This window comes from Pseudorca crassidens, chromosome 6, assembly GCF_039906515.1.
Source record: "Pseudorca crassidens isolate mPseCra1 chromosome 6, mPseCra1.hap1, whole genome shotgun sequence".
In the NCBI taxonomy this organism is placed as follows: Eukaryota; Metazoa; Chordata; class Mammalia; order Artiodactyla; family Delphinidae; genus Pseudorca; species Pseudorca crassidens.
In genome coordinates this window covers 1,028,467-1,045,466 of record NC_090301.1, presented here as the reverse complement: position 1 = coordinate 1,045,466, position 17,000 = coordinate 1,028,467, and the positions used below count along the sequence as shown (strand labels likewise).

Below are 17,000 nucleotides of genomic sequence, written 5' to 3'. Positions count from 1 at the left end.
GCCTCTCGTTTCTAGGGGCACTTGAGCAGCATTAAAATTGTCTTCAGTGGCAAAGAGCCGTCCTGTCACCTTCACCCAGGAAGAGCCAGGCGCACGTCACGGTGAGCGTGCGGGACCTGAGGTAGAGCCGTAGGGCAGACACCTCCCAGGACACCTGGCCGGCCTCCCTGGGGCCCCCACCCGGCCCTCCTCCACCCCCCCAGGTGGAGGAGCCCCCAGCTTCCTGCAGCGCCTCACCCGCCCCTTCCTCCAAACTGTGCCACTGCTCTGGTCGAGGAGAACGTGGATTCTATGATGAGGCTGGATCCTACTTACATCTTGTCTTCTGATTTTAAAAGAAATCGAAACAGGAGGAATCGCTGCCTGGACGCGTGCGCCCCTTGCATCCCACGCCCGCCTCTGTCTCAGCGGCCTCGGCCCAGGCCCGGGGAGCAGCCCCGCCCCACTGCCCACCGCACGGCCCACCCACTGCACCTGAGCTTCTCCAGCGTCCAGTAGTGGGTGGCCCCGTTCTTCTGGTCCTGGACCTCCACGGCCACGATGGTTCGGGGGAAGGGGCGAGTCTCTCGGTCTTTGGCGGCCTCTGGGGGCAGCAGGTCAGGCGGCAGTGGGGAGTACAGTGTGTCCGTAAGGAGGACAAACTGGAACTGGACCTGTGACCGATGAGGAGGACGCCCGTCAGCCCCGGGGAGGGTGGAGCCTGGCCCTGGAAGGGCCTCCTTCCCGCTGCCTGTCCCTCAACCGTCCTCGGAACCTTCCCGCCGACTCCACCTGGAGAGGAGGCTCCACCTGCCCACCGGCCTGCCTACGCGTCCTGCTCTGTCAGTCTGGGGCCCCCCCTCCAACCGCCCCCCCTCCTCCCGGGGGCTGCAGGTCAGGGGGTCCGCCCCGCCCCCCCCCGGGAGGCGGCGCAGCCTGGCACCGAGGCCCGGCGGGAAGCAGGACGGGTGACGCCCGCCCTCCGAGGCACAGACAGCAGGGGCAGGCGCAGCGGCAGGGGCCCACCTTCTTCTTGAGCTCGACACTGATGGCGTTGGCCTCCTTGAGGAAGATGGCGTTGCCCCACAGCAGGTCCCGCAGGGACGTGAACTGGTACCACTTCCACTTCCGGAAGGCCCACAGCGCCAGTTCACACTCCCTCTCCGTCCACTGGACTGCGGGGAGAAGCGCACGGGGTCATCACGGGGCTGGGCGCTCAGTGCGCGGGTCCCCAGTTGCACACTAACTGGCAGGAAGCTCTGCCGCAGGGGACGACCCTCGTGCCCCAAAGAGGCCGCCGGCTACCCCAGTTTGAGCGCCAGGGTCCTGAGAGTCAGGCTGGAGCTCAGCAAGGACCTGGGGGGCAGCAGTGGGACGGGGGCAGGAGGGCAGACCGGGGCTTGTCCCACACACCCTCTCGGGTGGACGAGTCCAGCCGGGGGAGACCTGGTCACATCAGCACAAAGGTGCCGACCAGCTGACCGGAGGCCGAGCTGGACGTGAACACCCTGCCCTTGGGCTGCCCTCGGGCCCCCAGCAGCGAGAGGTCAGCCAGTGGGCCGCCCAAGCAAATGCTCCCAAAGCGGGTCCCGAGGTGTGGAGCAGAGACCAGCCTCCCTCGGGCAGGACAGGGGTGAGTGGACGCAGGGCACCCGCCTGGGAGCACCCACCCCGCCCCGCCCTCCTCATGCTCCAGGCCGCCCCTGCCAGAACCAGCGGGTGGGTGCACACACGGGTGTGTGCGTATGCACGGGTGTGTGCTGCTGCAGCTCAGCCTCCCGCATCCTGCCTGCAGACCGGGGACCCCAGGGCAAAGGTGCCAAGCAGCTGACCTGCAGGGAGCAGCCCGGGGCCGCCTCTTTCCTGAGCCCCCTCTGCAGCCCACCCCCACGCGGGACAGGGCCCCTCACCTTCGTCCTCGGGCCCCTCCTCCTCCTCATTCGCCTCCGGGTAGCCCCGGGAGCCCATCTGCTTCTGCAAGGCCTCCAGCTTGCTCTCGTAGTCCTGGCGCAGAAGCGAGGCTGGTGGTCTCCACGTGGACACCCGCCCGTCGTCCCCAGCCCTCCCGCCCGGGCCCGGGCCCAGGGTGCCCGGACGCAGCCCCAGCACAGCAGGCCTCCCCACTCTCCCTGGTTCCACCCATCGGTCCCTCCTCTTTCGGCCTCGAGCGCCCACCGCCCTCACCAGCCTCTGCTGCTCCAGGAGGTAGGTGGCCTCCTCGCGCTCCCGGCGGTACTGGTCCTCCAGCTCCTGCAGCCTGCGAGAGCGTGCGGGGGTGAGGGCGGGCGGGACGGCGGCGGGTGCGGGGGGCGCCCGGGCGGCAGCCCCTGGGGCCTCACCTCTGCTCCATCTCCTGCTTCATGTCGATGCCCTGCTTCTCCAGCAGCTCGCGCTGGGCGAAGGCCCAGTCCACGGGCTCGGCGGGCGTCTCCGCGCAGGGCGTGCGCTCACGCTCCTGCCTTGCCTGCTCAGGGTGGTTGAACCGGAACACGTGGCTCTTTCCCATGATGATGCGGTTTCCTGGGGGATGGAGGCGAGGCCAGAGTTGGTGGACATTTGGCCTCGGCTGGTCTCGGGGGTGAGAGGGGGGAGGAGGAGGGAGAGAGGACGAATGCAGCCGGGGCTGCATCCTAGCACCACCCACCCCTGGGGGGGCCTCCAGCCGCCAGGAGCCGGCCCCCCGGGTCCTGTGCCCGGGGGTCACCCTTGCCCCCGCCAGGGGGCCACCTCCCCCACCAGGACCCGAGCGGGCCTCCCCACTCTCCCCGGTTCCTCCCCTCGGCACCTCCCCTTTCAGCAGCAGTGATGGTGGCAAAACACAGCCTGAGGCTTCTCCACTGCCCCATCCCCTCCAGGGCCCCACGGGTGCCACCCCCCGGGGCCAGCCTGGCCTCCTGCTCCCGTGCCCTGGGCCTTGGCACTCCCCTACCCGAGGGCTGGGCTTGGCCCCCTCCTGCAGGGAGCTTCCCTTCCCATCTGTCCCACCGGCGGAAGCAGGGCAGGGGTCTGTGTGTTTCCGGGGCAGGGTCCACCCTGTCTGCAGGACCCTCCAGGGTGCACCTGTCCCACGAGGGCAGGGCCTGCTGTCTCTGGACAGTCCTGCCGGTGGGGGTCTCTTTGGATGGCCTAGTTTCTCTCCAGCTTTTTCTCCAGGAACCTCGGCTCTGCCTTGCGGCCTGCAGAGCTGGTTCAGCCCCTCTCCCCACAGGAGAACCCGGGCCTGCAGGCTGGTCCTCCCCAGGCCTCCCTCAGCCCCTCCCCCAGCTCCCGAGCTCGGCCGCCCCTCCCAGTCCGGGCCCTGCCCCGGGCGCGCAAGCCCCAGGCCCCATCCTGAAACAACAGGGGGAAGAAGGGAGCTCTGGACCTGCCCTTGCCCAGCTCAACTGCCCCATCTCCCCACACTGGCGGCCAGGCGAGGACACCAGCCACTGGCGGCCAGGCGAGGCCCATGAACCCAGGATGCACGGTGTGTCCCTCCCTCAAAGCATCCCTCGGGACCTCAAAGGCAGGACCCTGGGTCCTGGAAGCTAAAAACAAGGCCCTTCAGGGTGGCCGGAGAGGTCTGCACGTCAGGCTGCCAGGCGTCGCCTTCTAGGCCTCCCATCCCCTCTGCACCCCCAGTTGGGGAAGGGGAGGGTCCCCCTCATTCTTAGCAAAAAGTCACCCCAGCCAAAGTTGACACGATGGTCAGTGTTGTGTCAGTTTGGCTGGGCTGGGGAGCCCAACGGTGCACCTACAGTCACGTGACCTCGGGAAGGAGCCCACCCACCGTTGCGCAGGCGGGCCTCCCCCCACCGGGTGAAAGGCCTCAGGAGCTAAACTGAGGCTGCCCTGAGGAGAAAGTCCCGCCTGTGGATTTCAGACGTGCCTGTCCAGCCCTCACCACGTCCTGAGCCAATTCCATTAAATAAATCTCTTGATAGGTGAACAGACAGATAGATAGACAGACAGACATATCTCCAGGTGTGATTTAGAACACGAGGACACGAAGCCAGGGGGCCGGCGTCCGGAGGCCGGTGCAGCGCACACCCCGCTGGCTGTTCCTCTGCTCCACCACGCGCCAGCCCACCGGGGCTCTGGGACAGGCACCCCTGCCCGGAATCCCGCCTCGGCACCCCTGGAGCGGCCTTCTCCCCCCACCCGCCCCGGCCCGTGCGCTGCCCGGCTGGTGGGGGGCGGATTGGGGTGCCGCACGAGCAGGAGGGGCGCGCGTGCAGGGTGGGCGGCACAGGGGCCACCCCTGCCTCCACTGTACCTGACCGCAGGACACTGGGCTCCGTGACTTTCTTGCCATTGACGTAGGTGTCTGCCCCTTCACAGGGCTCCAGGGTCACCACGGCTATAGGACAGATGGGGGCACGGAGAGGACCGTGAGGGGCTGTCCTCCTGGCCACGTCCCCGTCTGAGCCCAGCAAGCCCCACTCAGGGTCAGGGGCAGGGGGCTCGACCCACCTGGCCACCTGCCACCCAGGCGCGGCCCCCACCAGGCCCCTCTCCCCCCTGTGGCACCTGGCTTGGGCCTCGAGAAGCCAGAGGGGCCTCTCAGCCCCTCACAGATGAGGAAAGTGATGTCCCATTGGGAGGCTCACGGGCCCAAGTCAGAGGTGGGGAGGCCGTGCTGGGTGACCGCCCCGCCCCGCAGGGTCTCCAGGTGGGATGGGAAACAGTGGCTCGCATGTCCCCAGGAGTCCCAGAGCCCCTCCTGCCTTCGTGCCCACCCACCGAGGGGAGAGAGAGCTTTGGGGACGGAATTCTGGGAGAACCAACGTCCGCAACACTGTTTAAGGCCACCCTGAAGTGGCCTGGTCACAGAGGGGGCTTTGGTCACTGGTCTGCCTCCCAGAGGCTGTCCAGACACTTGCCCTGATCTCGGGGGCCGTGGGCACTGGGACAGCCCAGCAGGTGCCTTCTTGAGAAGGAAGGGTCATGCCCAGAACCGGCAGTGGGGATGGAGGCCCGAGGGCAGGCCGGCCAGGGAGATGGACAGATGGCCGCTCCCAGCCCACGGGAAGGCGTGGCCTAAGAATAGCCGTCCCTTCGATCCAGGCTCAGTGCCCTCCTGCCCGTGAGCACCCCAACCAGCCCCCTGTGCAGGGACAGAGCTGCATGTCCCCAGCCCAGCCTTCAGAGCACCTTTCGGGGTGGGGCAGGGGGGCTCCCGGGACTGAGTGGGGAGCCAGGAGGGCCGACACCAGCAGCGCCGGGTAGGGGCGGGGCTGGGGGAGGCCATACCTTCACCGCCCCCTCGGGAGTCGCTCCGGAAGACGCAGTGCTTCTCCTTGATGAAGTGTCCGCTCAGGACTATGTCCTGCCGCTTCTCTGCGCCTTCCCGGCCCACTCTGTGTGTGTGGTGCGGTCGTCAGCGCCGGCTGGACCCAGGGCGCCACGACGCCACCCACTGGCCCGCCTGGTCCCCCCGCAGCCCCCAGCATGCCCAGCTCTTACGGGAAATGCCTGGAGAGCACAAGCGGGGGTCCAGGGGACAGCCCCCAAAGCGGCCTGGCCTGGGGGACCACACTGCCCAGAGGGGCCCACAGCACCCCTGCCAGCAGGTGCCCGGGCTCAGCGACCCCTCAGTGGGGGAGCCCAGTCCTCCCCTCGCCCCGTCGACCCCCACCTGGTGATCCCATCCTTGATGTAGTAGAGAAGGCACTCGGACATGAGCGGGTCCTCATTCAGGTTGACGAGATGCGGCGTCTGCGGAGATAGAAGGGTCACCTCTCTTCGGGGGGCAGGGGGGGAGCCCGGCCCAGGCTGCCTGCTGCCCTCTCTCTCCCCAGGACCAGATTGCCACCCACCCTAGGCCTGGCCTCTCGGGGGACACAGTATCCTCCCAGCCTGGCAGAGAGGAGAAGACTTTGATGGGGACTCCAGAGTCTTGGGAGGACAGCTGCCAGGCGGCACGTGGGGGGCTGGGCTTCGGGAGGGGCTGGGACCCCAGCTCTGAGCACGTGAGTGCCCAGGGAGTGCTTGGAGGCTATGGTAGGCCCTTGGATGTGCAGGGCAAGGCTGGGTCTCATGGGGCCTGGGCCTGGTCCTCCATCCTAAAACGGGGCTGCAGGTCCCCATTCCAACCGGGGCAGCCAGGAGCTGAGGGCCCTGGGATTAGGACGCTGGGCAGGGAGGGGTCGGGCCCTGGACGCCAGGGAGCAGAGAGGCTGTGATAAAAGTCCCCTGAGCCACCCAGGTCAGACGCCTACACCTGTCCTAACCACGGCTCTACCAAAGCATGACCCAAGGCCAAGGTGACCGCTTCCCGCAAGCTGCCCCGTCTGAGCGCTGCCCTTGGCTCCCCACCCCAGCCCGTGCCCAGGGCAGCCACTGCAGGCTCTGTCCACTGGGCCTTGGACCAGCACCCCCTCTCTTCACTTTCTCCACTGCTCTCACCCGGGGTCTCTGGGCCCCGACACTTCCTGACCTCACACCCAGTCCCGGGCAAGGATCCTGCAACATGGCGGAGGCTGGAAGAGCTTCCTGTCTGTTCCCCACCTGGCACCTTGGGCCAAGCTGCCCCCACTCTGAGCTACAAACCCCTCTGACACCCCTGCACAGGGCTGTGGACACCTGGTCATCAGACACAGGACAGGCCATCCACAGCGGCCCCTTCCCCTGAGCACAGAAGGCATCCAGCCAGGAAGGGCCTGTGCTCCCTCCACGGGGCCGAGCGGGGGACCCAGCTGGCCCATGTGCTTCTCCAGAGCCCAGTGGGGACCCCACTGTCCTCCAGAGGAAGTGTCCCTGGTGGTCCCGAGGGCCGCCCTCCCACTCCTGGACAGTGTCCAGGCCCGGGGCCACCAGCAGATCCCTCTGCCCGCCCCGGGCACTGCACCCACTGGCAACGCAACAGCTCAAGAGCGAAGCATTCCAAACGGAAACCAAAGGCCCATCCGACAGGCACTGAGGCAGGACCCCGCCAGGGCGCCACCTGCTCCCCGCCCTGCCGAGGGCCTCCCGGGCACCCCTCCTCCCTGCTTCTGGGCCTCAGCTGCTCCCTGGGCCGGAGTGCGTGGGTGCGGGAGAAGCCTGAGGAGCCCGGCCCTGTCCCCAGGGAGCAGGCACCCTAGCGGATGTGCCCATCCTACCAGCGCCCCGTGCTCCTTTCCCTTGGGGCCCCAGTGGCTCCGTGGGGCTCCACGTGCCGCCAGCTTCGCAGGCTGGCGAACGAAGAAACCCTTTGCTGGGGTGAAAGGTCAGCCAGGCAGCAGGGGCAGGGCCTGCGGAGTCCCGTGCTGGCGTCAGAACAGACGCCACTGCCTTCCAGGCAGGCTTCTGGGCTTGAAGCTAAGCTCCTAAGGGCTCTGAGGGTCTGGCAATCTTGGGGGTGGGGGCATGGGGGTGGGGGTCTGGGTCCTAGAATCACACAGAGACTTTTCCCCTGATGTTCATGCTTCGCCCCATCTGAGCTACTGAACAGGGGGCGGTGCTCTGCTCCACTTGAGGGCCGGGGCCATGGGCAAGCTGGCCTGGGTGGGAGAAGAGGGGTCCCTGCTGGGACAGCCAGACCCTGCCCATGAGGGCTACAGGCTCCTGGGGGGTCCAGGCCCCACCTGTTTCAGGACCCCGTCCACCCCTCAGGCAGCTAAGTGACCTCTCTGACGTCCTAAGGCCATAGGGACATCCCACCATGAGGAGACAGGGTCTAGGCTCCACACAGGGAAGGGAGGGCTGCGGGTGAGCCTGGCCGGGTGCCTGGAGCCGCTCTCCCTGCTCCCAGGAGGACCCTGCTGACCTTCCAGGAGCCGACACCTGCCAAGGGCCGCAGGTCCCCCAGCCCTGTCCACATCGGGGCAGCCCAGAGAATGGCCAGCTCCTACCTTTTTGGGAGAGAACACCCCCAGGGTGCCGCCGTCCTCCCTCATGGCCACGCCCATCTCGGCCAGCAGTGCTTCCCTGGGGGATAGAGCGGGGGTCAGCACCCGCACAATCTTCCATCTGGTCAGTGAGTTCAGGTGTCCACTTGAGGGACTGGTCCCCTGACTGGGGATCGGCTCAGTGGGGCCATTGGTGACAGCGGGGGGCGTGTCACTGGATGAGAGGGGACGGGTGTGTCCTGCACTGGGCGCGGCCACCCCTGGGTGCAGGAGCCGAGAGCTGAGCACAGGGCTGCTGCCGGCCCCCAGCCCGCACCGCCCACCTCTCCATCCGGATGGCTTCCGTCCGCCGCAGCTTCTCCTCCCAGGTCTCATTGAGCTCAGCGATGATCTTCTCTGTCTCCTGGGGAGCAGACAGAGCAGAGCGAGGTCAGCGCGGGGGGCAGGCAGTGGACAGAGGCCTGCGTGCCAGGCAAAGGAGAGACGAGTAGCCGGGCCTGCAGGGTCCAGCACCCCAATTCCCAGGTCCATCCAGACTGCTCGAAGTCTGAAAGGTCAAGGTGAAGGGCTGAGGGCTAAGACGTGCAAAGGACGCGTGTCTTTGCTGTGGACACACAGAGAACAGAGGGAAAGGCAGAATAAACCCAGAGGGAGAAACAAACACGCAGGGAGACGCTGACACCGGTTCTGAGGCTCGCGTGCCCCTGGACCACGGGTGAGACGGACGACACTTCCCACACCAGCACCGCCTCCCCGTCTCCTTCCCAGCCCCTGCATTCCAGTGGGCCTCTGTACCCCAGGTCCATCCCGGGTGGACGCCTCCCACACCTCAGGTGGGCCCTACGCCCCAGGGTGGCCGCACAGCCCACCCCCTCATCAGCCCGGGTCTGGCGCCTGTGCCGTTGTCCCCTCCGTCTGGGCTCGCCGTCCGCCGCTCACACCCGGCACCTTGTACCCACTCGCTGAAGGAAGCCAGTAACCCTAACCCTGAATGCAGGCCGCCGTGGCCAGGCCGGGAGGGTGAAGACCATGCAAGAGCAGGTTTAAGCACGGAAACCCGGGAGGGAGGGCGCAGAGGCCCTAGGACCCCCGCCCTAATCAGCAGACGGGCCCCACAGTCCTGGACAGGGTGCACCGACCCCCTGGACGGGGTGCTTGGGGTCGGGGGCCGAGACGCCCCCCGTGCCCCCCTGCATGGCTCACTTCGCCTCTGACCAAGCACCTCCGCCTGCGACCATCCAGGAGGAGGGGTCTTGGCCTAGCGCCCACCAGGTCCGAGCCCGGCCCTGCCTCACCTTCAGCCTTTCTATGGCCTCTTCACTGCCCGGGGCAAACAAGATGCGCTCGTGCAGGCTGGACACAGAGGCGGCACGGCTGGACAGGGCCGAGAGCGAGGACGACGGGCTCACACCCACCAGGGCGTTGGTCACTGTGGAGAGATTGTCAGGGACTGCACTCAGCTCCACCCCGCCACGGTTACAGTTACTGTTCTCAAGGTCGGACACGTCTACGAGAGGAAGCGGGGAAGACAGACGGGAGGAGAGAAAAGAAAGACCAAGTTGGGAAAAAGCAAGAGGCAGGTGAAGAGAAGGTAGCAAGCAGGGACCAGGAGCTGGGCACCCGCACGAGCACATGCACTGCTGCCCCTGCCACGGTGCGGCTGCGCCACCAGGTCCCTCGGCATCCCCGCCAGGGCCTCCGCTCCCCCCCCGCACACATGCCGAGCCTGCGGGCCACCGGCGTCCCTGCCCCCCTGCCCCCCTTCCCACTGCCCTTTGCTGCCACTGCCCAGCGGCCCCCCTGCACCCAGGCCCTGACTCTCATCCTCATCCTCTCCGCCCCTCGAGCCCGCCACCCACCAGCCTGCCACGCACCCCGAGCTGCGGGCGCGGGCGGTGCTGTCCGCCCCGCCGAGCGGCCTGGCCGAGCCGTGGACTGTGGGACCTCCGAGGGAGCCCACGCTCCTCCACCCCAAGAAGCTGCTCTGGGCCCCCCGCCACCCCAGCCTCCCTGCCCCCCAAGGCCTGGGAGTTGGGGCTGACGCAGCCCCTGGGGCGGGAGGTGCCCAGGCCCCTCCTGGCAGAAGCAGACACACAGCAGAGCAGCGGCAGACATAGGACAGCACGGGCACTGCGGAAACTGAGGGCGCCCTGTGGCCCCTGGGGTGGGGAGGCCCCAGCGCGTGCTCCTGCCCGGGGAGCCGGGCCCACAGCCGGCGGGAGACGCAGGCTGGGAGGACCTGGCCGCATTCACACTCCTGGCGTTTCCAGGGGAAGGGGCCTCAGGGTGGGTGGGGTCAGAGGGGGGCCAGAGCCAGGAGTCGGGGATGGACCCGGCCCTGTGAGCTGTCCCAGCCTCTGCTGACATTCAGGCCTGTAGGAGCATGGCGGGCAGAGAGCCTGACCCCAGCCGCGCTCAGCCTGAGGCCTTGGCTGCCCCACGCCTCCCGGTTGCCTCAGTTTCCCAGCAGACGCGAGGGTGAACCAGGATCACGGCTCGCAGGGTGCCGTGAGAGAGAGGGCTCAGGTCCCCCAGACCCCAGGGGGGGAAGGCCAAGGAGGGGTGGGTGCGCCCCGCCCCCCCACCGTGCTGCCCTAGGCCCCGCGGGGCTGGGCCGAAGCAGGGATGCGCAGAGAGCAGCGGAGGGGATACACACATTTGGGTCCTCCGGGCACAGTGTTGGCTAAGGGGGGGAGGCGAGGGGGAGAGACAGAAACAGAAGAACAGGTTTGTCTCCAGAGGGCGCCGTCGCAGGCCGGGCATCAGGTAGGGTGGTGGTGGTCTTCAGCGGGACGGGGGGACAACCCCGGCACCGCGGCCGGCCGCTGTGGCTTCCGGGGAGACCGTCACCGGCCTGCTTGGGCCAGCGGCAAACCCGAACCATGCAGCTCCCCAGGCCCAGTCCAGAACCCCGGCCCCCCACCCAGCGGTGGCTCTGCCTGGAGCCCGGAGCAGAGCCTGGGCCTCAGACCAGAGGGGCCGCGAGGGCAGCGGGACCTGCCCCAGCCCCGCAGCCCCGCTGCCCTGGCCAGGACGGGCGGGCACGGACACTCACTGTCGGCGATGTCACCGAGCCCCTGGGCGTACAGCAGGTCCCGCAGCCGCGTCACCTCATCCTTCAGCTCGCGGATCAGCTTGTTGTTGGGGTCCTCGTTGATGACGGCGTTACAGCGGATCTGCTTGGCCCGGTCCGCGTACCTGGGTGGCAGAGGGGGGCTGGGGGCTGTGCTGCCCGGCGGCCAAGGGCACCCGGAGCCCCGCCTGCGCCCAGCTGCAGGGGCATCTCCGACAGGGAGTCACCAGGGCCACTGACCTACGGGGGGCTTGCCACTTGGGGAAACCGAGGCCCCGGGAGGGGAAGGGACGGGGTGGAAATTTCTCCACACGGCGAGGCCTCCGCGTTTGGACTTGTGGTCCCAGGTGGACGCTGCGAATCTAACCTGCACTCCAGTCCTTTGCTGGGGCAGCCAAGAGGCCAGAGCGCCGAGCCCGGCCGCCAAGCTGCTTCCCGCAGCCCGGGACGGCCCCTGGCCGGAGGGACCTTCAGACATGCCTGCCCCCCCGTGGCTCGTTAAAAACCCCGGCGGCTCTGTGGACCACGGGTGGGGGCGAACCGCTCAGCCCGTGAGCCCAGCTCTCCTGGTCAGGTGGCAGGGCCCTGGGCCACTCGAGGCCACTCGCGGTGGGAAATGGAATGGGGCCCGGAAGCACCAGGTGCCCTGCCAGCCATCTGGAGCCTAAGAAGTCCAGGTGAGCCGGCCCTGCAAGGAGGCACCCGGAGGATCCACTCCCGCCCAAGCCGGCTGGTGGGGGACAGGGAGGGTCCACGCCCCGCGGACACACCTCAGGGTACTCAGCGTCTCATCGTAGTTGATGTCTGCGGGGCTCAGCGCCGCCACCATCGCCGTCCGCGAGTTCCCACCTGTGGGAGGAGAGCAGGTGGTCCCAGAGGAGGGTCAGCCCCGCTGCTGCGCCCCCTGCCCTCCGCCCGCACAGGCGTAGCTGGGAGGTGAGCAGACAGCAGGCGGCCGGCCTCCCTCACCGCGCCGGGCACCCTGCTCACTTTTCGTCTACATAAAACCATGCTTTTCCGACATTTGGGGTCACATTACAACCAACAGGCCTCCCCCTCCCCATAATAAAGAGAAAAGTTGTGGAGAGTTTTATGGCGTTTACTACAAGGACTGTTTCTGCTCCATAAACGTTTCACTTTTATCCTTCCTATTTGATACGTTTCTTAACGTTTCATGTCAGATTCCCAGCTCGGGTCACGTGGATCCCAGCATCAGGAAACGCACGGACCCACAGGGACCTGTGTCCCGGGGACCACATCCCCAGGGTGTGGCCTCCAGCAGACTGCGAGGCGATGCCGCGAAGGGCTCGGGGTGCCATGCTGTGAAGGGCCTCCCCACCCACCCTGGGGCGGGACCTGGGTGTGGCCCTGGGGCAGAGGCCTCCGTCCAGGCTGCATCTCAGGTGAAGGGACACTCACTCCTGTGACTCTCGCGTCCTCTCTTGGGGGCCCACCTGCCCCCGGGGTCTCCCATCTGCCCTCTCCTCCACCGGGAGGCCGGCCACTGCACCCGACGCTGGCCCGAGCCGCGGACCAGCTAGGCTGGTTCTGGGGTGCAGGGTCAGCCAGCCGGGGCTCCCCAGAATCACCGAGGCCCAGAGGGTGGGTCCTGGCTCAGGAGCTCTGACACAGTGTCTGCTCATGTGCAGCCCCGAGGGCCATCCGGGTCCCCGGGCCTGGCGTCGTTAACCTACTGCTGACCCCTGGCCCGGGCCCCCGGAGGAGCCCCCGGGCTCGCCGCACAGCCCGGAAAGCATGGGCACCCGCCCAGGCCGGGGAGGACGGCGGCGGCCGGGCCGGGCGAGTCCTCACCCAGGTTTTCCCGGAGAAGCCAGGTCAGCACCGAATCTCTGTAGGGAATGAAGTCTGTCTTCTTCTTTTTCTTGTTCTGCGGGAGAGGAGCGTCCAAGGTCAGCCCCGAGCCGCCGCAGGGGGAGGGAAGAGGGGCTCGAGCACGGGTGTGTCCCCGAAGTCCAGGCGCCTGGGGCTCGGGGTGGGGCTGCTCCCAGGGCCTCTCCGACCCCCAGTCCCAGTGCCTCCGCTCGGGCTGCGACCAGGGACTTGCTAGCACGTTCCGGCCTCCCCCCTCCTCCGTCGCCACAGTGTGTCTGGGCCACACGGCCGGCCGAGCCCGGGCGGGCTGATGCCAGGGGCCGGGGCCAGTGCGTCCTCGCTCCGCGCCGTCAGAAGGACCAGCGCGAGCCCATCGCCCCACAAACACCGCCAGCAGCTCTGCTGACGGAGGGCAAGAGGCCCCTCGCCTGCAGGAAGCCCTGCGGGGCCCCTCCCCGTGCACGCAAAGCCGCCTGCGCCTGCGCCAGGCCCGGGCCCGTCCCGCCTAAGCGGCTCCAAAGCCCCCAGCAACCTGGTCCCCCTCGGCACCCGCTACCCCCGTCAGGACGGGGCTCCCGCGGGCACCACCAAGCGCGGCGCAGGGGCTTCCCCGCCTCCCTCGTTCGCGCACGTTTTTGCCTCAGGAGCGTCTGCTCGGCAGCCGCAGCGGCCCCCAGGGCCCCGCGAGGGCGTTCCTCAGGGCACAGACGCATCACCCGGAGGGGAGCCTGCAGGGCCCGCGAGTCACGGACGCTCCGAGACCCGCCGCTCGGGGGCGGCTCCCCCGCGAGAGCAGGTGTGGTGGCGTCTGGCCACCAAAGCGCAGCTTCCTTCCCACCGCAAACTTGGGGGGTGAGGAGACTCCACTTCCACCTTGTGCTTAATCATTTGACCCCTGAGGGTGAATTCTCTGCCACGTTTGTCACGCTCCTCGTTCCCACAGTAAATGCCCCACGGTCACCCGCTCACCCCATGAGGAGCCCAAGCGGCGCCTCTGACTTGGTGGCTCCCTCCACTCCGCCCGCCCGGCCACGAGTGCCTCAGCTCCAGGACCTTCGCCGCCCCGACCCTCCGCCGTCCTGCCGGCCACCGCGGCCACCCCTCCTGCCAGTGGCTCCTCACACGGCAGCCCGAGGGCGCAGCCAGCTGCAGTCAGTCTTCCTGAGCCTCCGGCCAACCCATGGCCGCTTCCGCTAGATCACAGTCAGCTGCTTCCTGGTGACGCTGTGGAGCGGGTCAGGCCCGGCCCTCTGGCCTCATCGCCCACGGGCCCCCACGCTCCCGGCTCCAGGCGCTGAGCCCCCAAACTGGTCTCGCTCTGTTCCTGCAAAGTCTCCATCGCAGCCCCTCACAGTCCCTTCCTATTTCCATCACACGGTTCCCCACACAGTTCCTCACATAGTTCCTCACACGGTTCCCCACACGGTTCCTCACACGGTTCCCCACACGGTTCCTCACACGGTTCCCCGCACGGTTCCCCACACGGTTCCTCACACGGTTCCCCACACGGTTCCTCGCACGGTTCCCCGCACGGTTCCCCACACGGTTCCTCACACGGTTCCTCACACGGTTCCCCACACGGTTCCTCACACGGTTCCCCGCACGGTTCCCCACACGGTTCCTCACACGGTTCCCCACACGGTTCCTCACACGGTTCCCCGCACGGTTCCCCACACGGTTCCTCACACGGTTCCCCACACGGTTCCCCACACGGTTCCTCACACGGTTCCCCACACGGTTCCCCACACGGTTCCTCACACGGTTCCCCACACGGTTCCCCACACGGTTCCTCACACGGTTCCTCACACAGTTCCTCACGGTTCCTCACACAGTTCCTCACGGTTCCTCACACAGTTCCTCACATCGTTCTTCACACCGTTCTACATGGTTCCTCACAGTTCCTCACACAGTTCCCCACATGGTTCTTCACACCATTCTACATGGTTCCTCACAGTTCCTCACATGGCTCCTCACAGTTCCTCACACGGTTCCTCACACGGTTCCTCACACAGTTCCTCACATGGTTCTTCACACCGTTCTACATGGTTCCTCACAGTTCCTCACACGGCTCCTCACAGTTCCTCAAACGGTTCCTCACACGGTTCCTCACGTAGTTTCTTACACAGTTCCTCATAGTTCTACACAGTTCCTCACACTTCCTCTCACACCTCCACAGTCTCTCACAGTCACACCCAGCTCCTCACACACTTCAGCACACAGTGCCTCCCAGTTCCACTCAGAGCTTCTCAGAGCTCCCACAGGTTCCCTCACGCACTTCCACACGTCTTCTCACGCGTCCCCACACAATTCCACACGCATGTCCCTCACAGGTCCTCACACCACCTCCCACACTTCCTCTCACGTTTCCACAGTTCCCCCGAATCCGCACGCTTCCTAACGATTCTGCTTGTCGTTGCACATGTTCCCACACGCTCCTCACACCTTCTTGCACAGGCCCCCTCCCAGGTCCCACCCCACGCTGTTCCTCACAGCCCAGGTTCCGCACGGCTCTCTCCCCGCCACACGCAAGACCTCACACGTCCTCACGTGTCTCCTCACACAGCAGGTCCACACCTAGCTCCTCTCGCAGCTCCTCACGGAGCCCCTCACAGTTCCCGCTGTGCTGCAGCTTCACTCGCCTCCTCACGCAGAGTCCCTGCACAGAGCGTCACGCTTGCAGCACAGCTCTGCACACAGTTCCTGCCAGTGCCGCACACATGCCCGCGCCTGTCACACGTGGCCCTTCAGCCTTCACGCAGCTCCTCGCAGCGCCCAGAGTCCCTCCGCCTCCTCACAGAGCTACCCGCTCGCTTCCCCCGACACGGGCCACGCTTGCCTACAATTCGTCACACAGCCCATCACACGGGTCCTTCGCATTTGCCCCCGAAGCGTCTCACGCTTCCTCTCACAGCCTCGCCCGGTGTCGCGGTCCGCGCGCTCTCTCCGCTCCTCACGGAGCCCCTCACGGCGCTCCTGGGACCCCCGCCACCGCACGCGCCTCCTCCCACCGCTCCTCACACAAACCAGGCTCTTCCACCTCAGCGCGTCACACGCTCGGCGGGCTTCCCGCCCGGTGCTTCCTCCCCCTGGGTGCTCCCCAGCCCCCAGCCCCGGAGCCACGACGCCCCCGGCCCCCCAGCCACGCGGGCGGGAGGCCACCCTCCTGCTCAGGGTCACCCTCGCAGCCCCGTTCTGTCCTCCACGAGGCTCCTCGCCGTTCATTCACCATGATCTCAGTTCCCGCCGTCTCTCATCCACCCCCGCGGGCTGCTCTCCCCGCACCGGCCCCGGCCCGGCTCTGCTTCTCAGGCACCCCCCGCCCGCCCGAGAGGGCTGAGACCCCCCCCGCTCCCCGAGAAGCGAGGAAGAAGATGCTTACCTTGTTGGGCCCAGAGTCCTGCAGAGGCAAAGACAGGGTCTGAGGACGGAGCACGCCGGGCCCAGGGGCAAAGCGGTGGGGGGAGCCCGAGCCGCCCGAGCCCCCCGCACTACACTGCCTCCCCTCCACCGCCCCCCAGGCCCAGCCCCTCAGCCCGGGGGTCCCGGCTCCTCCCGACAGCCCGGGGGCCACCCAAGGCCCCTGCCCCGCCCGCAGCCCAAGGCCGCCCCCAGGGCCCTGTGGGGAGGCGGCACGTCCCCATTTCACAGGTGGGACAACTGAGGCTCGGGGGAGGGACAGGGTCGTGGCTCCATCTCCAGCCCGGGGACCCCCTCACCTCCAAGCCTCTGGGCTTTTCCGTGAACCTGGCCCCACAGCAGGGACAGGTGGCCGCTCCCGGCACCTCCCCAGCAGGGCCCCCCACCCCCGAGGCCACCCGACCGCAGTGCTTGGAGCCGCTCACCATCTCGGCCAGCGCGGAGATGACCTTGCCCAGGGTGGTCAGGGACTTGTTGATGTTGGCCCCCTCCTGCGCGGGCAAGACGAGGCCGGGCGTCAGGAGGCCTCAGGCCCCTCGCTCCGGCAGGACCGGGCCTGACCACTCGGCCCTGATGGAGACCCAGCGCCCAGCCCTGCACCGTTGACCCTTCCCGCTTCCCCGTCCCACGAGAGCAGGGGCAAAGGGGGCGCCCACCCGAGACGCCCTGCAGCCACTGGGCGCCAGGCCCCGCCGGCAAGTCGGTGGGGACCCTGGTGGGGGCGGCCCTACCTTGAGGCGCGTGCCCTTGGCCCCCGTGGAGTCGGCCCGCTCGCTCCCGGCCAGGTCCACCAGGCTGACTTTGCTCACCTGCGGGGACATGTGTGTCACGCGCAGGAGCTGTGACGCTGCGTGGCCCCCGCCTCCCCTGGGTGCGGCCTGCAGGGG

At 67.7% G+C, this 17,000-nt stretch overlaps 1 protein-coding gene across 1 annotated transcript in view; it reads right to left on the bottom strand.

Annotated features, from left to right (window-relative positions):
• KIF1A (kinesin family member 1A) overlaps nt 1-17,000 on the bottom strand; it is an 89,961-nt gene that overhangs the window by 39,944 nt on the left and 33,017 nt on the right. Inside the window, exons 8-25 of the mRNA XM_067740003.1 lie at nt 16,845-16,922; nt 16,539-16,604; nt 16,076-16,093; nt 12,676-12,751; nt 11,634-11,712; nt 10,846-10,988; nt 10,447-10,473; nt 9,086-9,297; nt 8,114-8,193; nt 7,794-7,869; nt 5,597-5,676; nt 5,212-5,318; nt 4,235-4,318; nt 2,319-2,499; nt 2,164-2,236; nt 1,890-1,983; nt 1,006-1,154; nt 475-653 (exon numbers count right to left, since the gene is read on the bottom strand). Coding sequence (XP_067596104.1) covers nt 475-653; nt 1,006-1,154; nt 1,890-1,983; nt 2,164-2,236; nt 2,319-2,499; nt 4,235-4,318; nt 5,212-5,318; nt 5,597-5,676; nt 7,794-7,869; nt 8,114-8,193; nt 9,086-9,297; nt 10,447-10,473; nt 10,846-10,988; nt 11,634-11,712; nt 12,676-12,751; nt 16,076-16,093; nt 16,539-16,604; nt 16,845-16,922 — 1,802 coding nt within the window. The remainder of the gene's footprint in view (nt 1-474; nt 654-1,005; nt 1,155-1,889; nt 1,984-2,163; nt 2,237-2,318; nt 2,500-4,234; nt 4,319-5,211; nt 5,319-5,596; nt 5,677-7,793; nt 7,870-8,113; nt 8,194-9,085; nt 9,298-10,446; nt 10,474-10,845; nt 10,989-11,633; nt 11,713-12,675; nt 12,752-16,075; nt 16,094-16,538; nt 16,605-16,844; nt 16,923-17,000) is intronic.